Raw genomic sequence first — 6,323 nt, forward strand, 5'->3', positions numbered from 1 at the left:
GCAAAAACGCTTTTAGTTATAAAAATAATCAATCCATTGTTGGACGTGTGTGTTGTGTCACTTGATAGATTTGTCTCTGAAAAGCTCCGCAAACGTTTAATATGCTCACTGCTTTGTAAAATCAGCAATAATAAACTACGAAACTAGAAAAGCAAACATCAAGTGTTAGTGTAGCTAACACAATGGCTTTCCACTGGCTAACAGGTTGTTTGCTAATGTAGCTGCAAACATAAATATGGCAATAACGCTGACTTCACGACGCGGTTACTTAGCAACCGTTTTGTCACTCAACCGGAAACTTTAAGCAGTCACAATAAAAAGCCATACGTATATATTTGTGTTACAGAATATTAAGAGGACGTTACCTTGGATGTATGCGGTTACTTTTCCTATTTCATAGTTAATGTTTACAGGTAAATACAAGGGCCAGGAAAGGCAACCAGTTTTTATCACAACTGCGAGCGATTTCGTCTTGATAAGAAACTATATAAAATATATATAACATTTTACACGCAAATGACCACCTGGCTGATGTTTCAGTACCTCTTGCCGATTTTGTTCTCTAACAAACGTTCTAAAGTTTAGGGAAGGTCAAATTAAGTTCCATTGTAACAGCTACGGTGCATGTTAGGTTAATCCTGAAAATACACTAAGCATCTGTGTGCTTTTAAATGCCAAAACCTGTTTGTCTCGGTGTGGACACTCAGTACGTAAATAAATCTGATTTGATTTTTTTTAACGAAAATAATAATACCGACAACCAACTACCACTGTACAGTAAACCAAGAAATCACGTTTCAAATTTCTTGACTTTGTTTCGTCAAGATAGCTACCAGGCGCCATCCAGCGGTGAAGACAAATAACTCAATGACACCGTTTAATTTTTATTTTACCTTATTACAGTACAGCTCTACGCAGTGGTACAGTATACAAAAAGAATTGGAAAAACATCATAAGCTTGCATGTTCAACGGAAGTGCGCAAAAACATTTGGGAAAAACGCTTTACACCAGCTGTCAGTTAAAAAAAAAGATTTTCTCAATAAATAAATATAAATTACATGAGAAGATAAGGTTAGGTAATCCGTTAAGGCACATCTCAATTTCAAAAATGCACCTGCCAAAAAAGCTTATTAAGCAGTTTAAAAGGAGCCAGCCTCCTTTCCATGAGAACCTTAACAAAATAAAATAACCCTGCCACAGCAAAACCAGTTCTGATGATTTAGAAAAAGAAAAAAAAAAAAAAAGGGGGGGGGGGGGGGGGGACAAAGACAGCATGCCATGGCTATCACAGTGCAACCTGAGCATCATGAACATTAGATATATTTGGGACAATTACAATGAATGGTAATTCTGGGCTCTTTATACAATTCAATTTGGTAGATTCAGGACCAAGGTCACTTAAAGCTGGAAAACAGCAAGTGACCGAAAGCCACACATTCAAAACGTCTGCATAGTTTTTGACAGTTGACATGACAAATCACATGCAGTCACCTACGCACACTATTTCGAACATATTACACTTCCCTGAACTTTGTACCAAATAAAAATACATGCACTTTAATTTATGTTTTCGCTTCATCGTCAATAGGAATGGTAAACTGGATTAGCATGAAAAGTCTATGTAGTGGTTCCCCATTCTTGCAAACAAATTTGTTTCTGTGGACCACAACTGCATGCATTTACCCAAAAAAAAAAATCATTTCATTGGTGGCTGCACAAAACGAATAAATACACAATTTGTTCGCCCCAAAAGGCAGAGAAACATACTGCATGTATTTTCTAATCACATCTATTCAAATCAATGTGCTCTAAGTATTGGGGGTGGGTTCCAAGTTGTGACATGCTTCATCTGCCCAAAACCTCACAATGGCTGTCTTCTACAAAAATATTAAAATCTAATTTAATTCAATTTTCTCCCTGCTTGTCGCTAACATTCACCCTCGTATGTACTCTACTAAAAGGTCACATGTGAACCAGGCAACAGGATAGATAAAGGTTTGCAGCATCATGTGATGTAATAACTCCGAGGGTGGGCTGGTTCTAGAAATAGCTGGTGTTTTCCAAAATGCAAATTACGGAAAAATAGAACAGTTTTGATATGTATGAAAGTGACAAAATATTTACACAAGAACCACACAAATAACCGAAAATATACAAATGAGTTTTAACAAAAATCTCTCCTCTTCCTATAAATAAAACTAATGCCCATAAGTTCTTTTTTTTTTTTTTTTTTAAATGAATTTTGTGTTTTGTATTAAAAAAAAATATATACAAAAGTTAAAATAATACCCACATGAAAAAAAAAAAAAAAAACATCTAACCAAGTGATTAATGAAAATGGGGAAAAAAAAGGGAAGTCTGCCACTGGAGACAAATTCCGAGTGAGTTCCTTGGACAACTCTTGCGAGATTAAACGAGAGCCATCACCAGGTTTCTTTCTTCCGGAAGTTGTGGCGGGAGTGCTTCCGGATGGAGGGAGGCAACTTGCGTGGATGTCAGCGTCTTCTGCGTTTTGGAATTGCAGCAGGGCTTGAAGATCCGGGGATCGATGATCACCTCTCCAAAGCGGCCCTTGTACACGATCCCGCAGCACACTTTTTGCCTGCACAAGAAAATGAAACAACATGAGAAAACTCATGACTTCAATCGCTCAAGACTTTGTAAACAGAGTAGGCGTTTAGAGTGTAGTCGTTCACAGGATGCAGATACATCTTAACAACTTGTCATTTAAAAATCATCACCCTTTCCAGTAGAAGAAGTAAAAATCATCACCCTTTCCAGTAGAAAAAGTAAAAATCATCACCTTTTCCAGTAGGAGCGGTCCAAGAACGAGAAAGCGGTAGGTGAAGAGCGCCTCTGTTTGGACTCTATGTCCGAGCCGTCATCGGACAGATTGCTGTAGCTGGGCGACTGGGCGGGAGACACGCTGGAGGTGGTGCTGTGAGCATCCGAATCTGCTTGCAAAACAAGACCTTTAGTCAAAAGGAGAGATCGGACGCAACGTGTGGTTATTTATTCAACAGTGGTTAGGTCAGCAAGGACTGAACACTAAGTTGTTGTTTTTTTTTAATCCAATCAGATTTCAGCCTCATTGTGTTGTCATGTCAATTTAATCCACCAAGGTCCTCCAGTCGACAGTTTCTAAATTTGGTAATCAGCATCACTGCTGGTGAGTATGATGACAATTATATATGAATACATAGTTATGCATATTTATAACTACAGACAAATACTTTCACTGCGATACAGCAATTTGTCCTTCTCTCACACACAAATGTAGCCAAGTAGATGGATGGACTCACTTTGTCTCTTTAACTTGTGAAGCCTCTTCAGCTTGCTTTTCTTCTTGCCATCGCTGTTCTTGATCTTTTTGGGTTTTGTCACTTTGAAGCCGGGTCCAGCTCTGGCATCCACCACCTGCATCATGTCAGACAAAATAACACAATCTGATAACAGAACAGTATTTGATCAGGTGAAAAGCAAAGGTGACAAGACACTGCATTGTCCACAAATCATTCTGGAAGCCGACACACACACACAAAAAAATATTTTAAAATGTATGGGAAAAATGTAATCCAAATCTATTTCCTCATTGTCCTCATAACATTCCATGATGCTCCTGTTCGTCTTCTTTGGTCTTATAAAGACCAAGATCTCAGCAGACGTTACCTTTAGCTCCTCACTAATGTCTTTTTACATTGTGGAGCTCTCTGTAGTTGGACAAAGCTATAACAAGCCAATATGAAAAAGTAGGGAGTTAAAATTACACAGACATTCTCGAATATAGGGAATAAAATTACAATTTCAAAAAAGACATACTGAAGTAAAAGTACAGACACCTGAAAAGTCTTCTTAAGCACAACAATGATTTTTTTTTTTTATACATAATACATAAGGAGGGGAAATGTGACTTACATGGTTCCAGTTCTTCTTGGAGCCATTGGGAAGTTTCTTCCATCTCTTCACCAACAACACACAGGCATTGCAGATGTCTCCAACACGGTCCTCCGACAACCTATCGATGTGCAAATCAGTGTTTCTTTGACTTCTAACAGCAAGTACATGACAAACAGTTTTTGAAGCACTTTCAGCAAATCATCTGAGTCTTGCGAACTTGGGGACTTCCATCTCTGTTCTCAACCAGCTAGCCGAACTGCTCACATGCTACAGACCTAAGTGAGCTTGGAGGGTCTACTGTTTTGAGGGTATTAGTCATACTGATCTTGTTTCTAACTCTCTTTTTCTATGCTTTCCTTATATAGTTGGACTTGTGTTAGCCATAGTTTTGCCCACTCAAGTCAGATGACTGTGACCAAGGAGTACAGTAAACTAGTCACAGGACATGCAGTTGGAGGAAGCTTGCTGAAGAAATTTTTTTAAACATGAAGTAACAAACTAATAGTAGCAATAATATTTGGAAGCACTGTGAGGTCATATGGCTGAATCTAGTTTGGAAGCACAAGGTCTGGGAATAGGATATGTTCGTAAGTAAAGGTACGGACGGTAGTATTGCCATTTCTGTTTTCAATACTGCATCTTTACAGGTCAAGGGCAACAATTGATTAAAAAAAAATAAAAATAATTTGTCATTATCAATGACTGACATTTTTAGACAGATGTATTGGACAAAATTAGTAATTGAATAATCCACAATAAACAATGTTCATTTCATCCACTCTCAATTTGAAATCATGCTAAATTTTTAATAAATGAATTGACTGAATTTAATTTATTTTTTTAAAATTGCAATTCTAGTTACATTACTGAAAATAAACAATTGTAAGCTCCCAAAACATGCACAGTTTGAACGTGAACACTTATACAAAACAAAGGAGCACAAGTGTGACATGTTACCCAAAACAGAGCCGGAACGTGTCTTCATATCGACTGCTGTCTGTGAAACGCGAGCTGGATGACTTGGTCTTGCAGATGCAACAGCCGTCGTTACTCCGGTAGATCTTTGACTTGTGAAAACCAAACATAGTCTTCCTTCTTTTGCAGCTCGTTGCACACGTAAAAGAACCTGGACGACGAACACACAAATGAGCGGTCGTTCAACGAATCGTGCACAAGAAACATACGCTCTGCGCTGCACATACACACACTGGCGCTCTCCACCATTGTGCAGGGGGGCGGTCCCCGCACCGAGCACACGTTAAAAGATTAAAGTAGCGTTTTTAACTTAGATGCGTGAGACGTAAATCGAGATTTTTAGACAACTGAACGCAAACACTTGTGCTTGACTGGGCCACGTTTTGCAAAAATCGAGCATTTGATGTCAATTTAAATACAGCTCAACTATGGCTTCACAGGAAACCAAACATGACTTTTAAACTCAAACTGCAAGGCGACGTCCAGTAACTGACAACGACGGCGCTTCTGCACACCGTTGTTAGCACGCAACATACTTGAGTGTAAAAAGTGCAAATATCATTTTAAAAGTCTGTAGGGCTCATTCGACAACCGAGTGCAAAGACAAGCAGGTCGCCTTCAATCGGAGAAACAAAAAGCTACTCGGGACGATTTGTTGAAGCATCAAACACTTGGTTTCAACACGGACAACTTTGTTTCACTTTGGGTTATTTACTCCAGTTGGATGTTTTGGTCAAAAGGCGAAACGTCGCGCGAAGATCGGTGTTCCCTTTAAATTTAAACTTTTGCCCGCTAGAGCGCCAAATGTGGCTCATTGTTGTTAGCTGTTAGCATGCTGGCTCGCCCGCACCACGCCATGCTGCCATTCACTTCCATTGTCGGCGGCTCTTTGTGCAGCCCACACGCCACGAGAAACGACAACTACACAGTCAACATTAAACAACATTCCCAGTTCACTTCACCCTAAACATATTAGCACCATTTTACGAATGTCAACACGACCTAAAGGAAATAAACGGCGACTTACCGATGAAAAACTTTGAATCTTCGCCGTTTTCTTGTCACGCACTGCGCATGCTCCTTACTACGACTGCATACAGCTGGACATTAAAATACGATTAGCATAAAAAGAGCGAATGAAGCGAAGCGCGGGAGCGCACGATGACCAAATAAGGCGTGCAGGCATTGGGTTTGAACTGGGCTCGACCAATCGGAGACAAGCAAAGACTAGTAGAATGCTGGGAGTTGTGGTGAACGGCTCGGCAGGAGCGTTGTTGATTGCTTACGTAAAACTACATTACCAACAATTCACCTGGGGCACGACTTTAAAGATAAACAGCCATTTGACATGGCGCGAACGAGTTTGTTTACATATTCTGTCGAGAAAGACTTCACGTAGACCATTATTAAAAGAAAAACACTCATCGAAAAATGTATGAATGGGGGCTTT

At 39.5% G+C, this 6,323-nt stretch overlaps 1 protein-coding gene across 2 annotated transcripts; it reads right to left on the bottom strand.

Annotated features, from left to right (window-relative positions):
- Positions 1 to 871: 871 nt before the first annotated feature.
- On the bottom strand, positions 872 to 6,026 carry sinhcafl (SIN3-HDAC complex associated factor, like). Of its 2 annotated transcripts, none has more exons than XM_049718570.2 (6): positions 5,901 to 6,026; positions 4,856 to 5,024; positions 3,917 to 4,016; positions 3,304 to 3,418; positions 2,805 to 2,955; positions 872 to 2,603 (listed from the first exon to the last, which is right to left on the bottom strand). In XM_049718570.2, exons 2-6 carry the CDS (start codon positions 4,981 to 4,983, stop codon positions 2,411 to 2,413), a joined length of 687 nt encoding a protein of 228 aa, XP_049574527.1. In that variant the 5' UTR covers positions 4,984 to 5,024; positions 5,901 to 6,026; the 3' UTR covers positions 872 to 2,410. The 2 variants fall into 2 exon arrangements, with proteins under 2 accessions (XP_049574527.1, XP_049574526.1); XM_049718569.1 differs by having other exon boundaries at positions 2,805 to 2,973.
- Between the last annotated feature and the right edge of the window lie 297 nt (positions 6,027 to 6,323).

The sequence above is a fragment of the Syngnathus scovelli genome, chromosome 4 (assembly GCF_024217435.2).
Source record: "Syngnathus scovelli strain Florida chromosome 4, RoL_Ssco_1.2, whole genome shotgun sequence".
In the NCBI taxonomy this organism is placed as follows: Eukaryota; Metazoa; Chordata; class Actinopteri; order Syngnathiformes; family Syngnathidae; genus Syngnathus; species Syngnathus scovelli.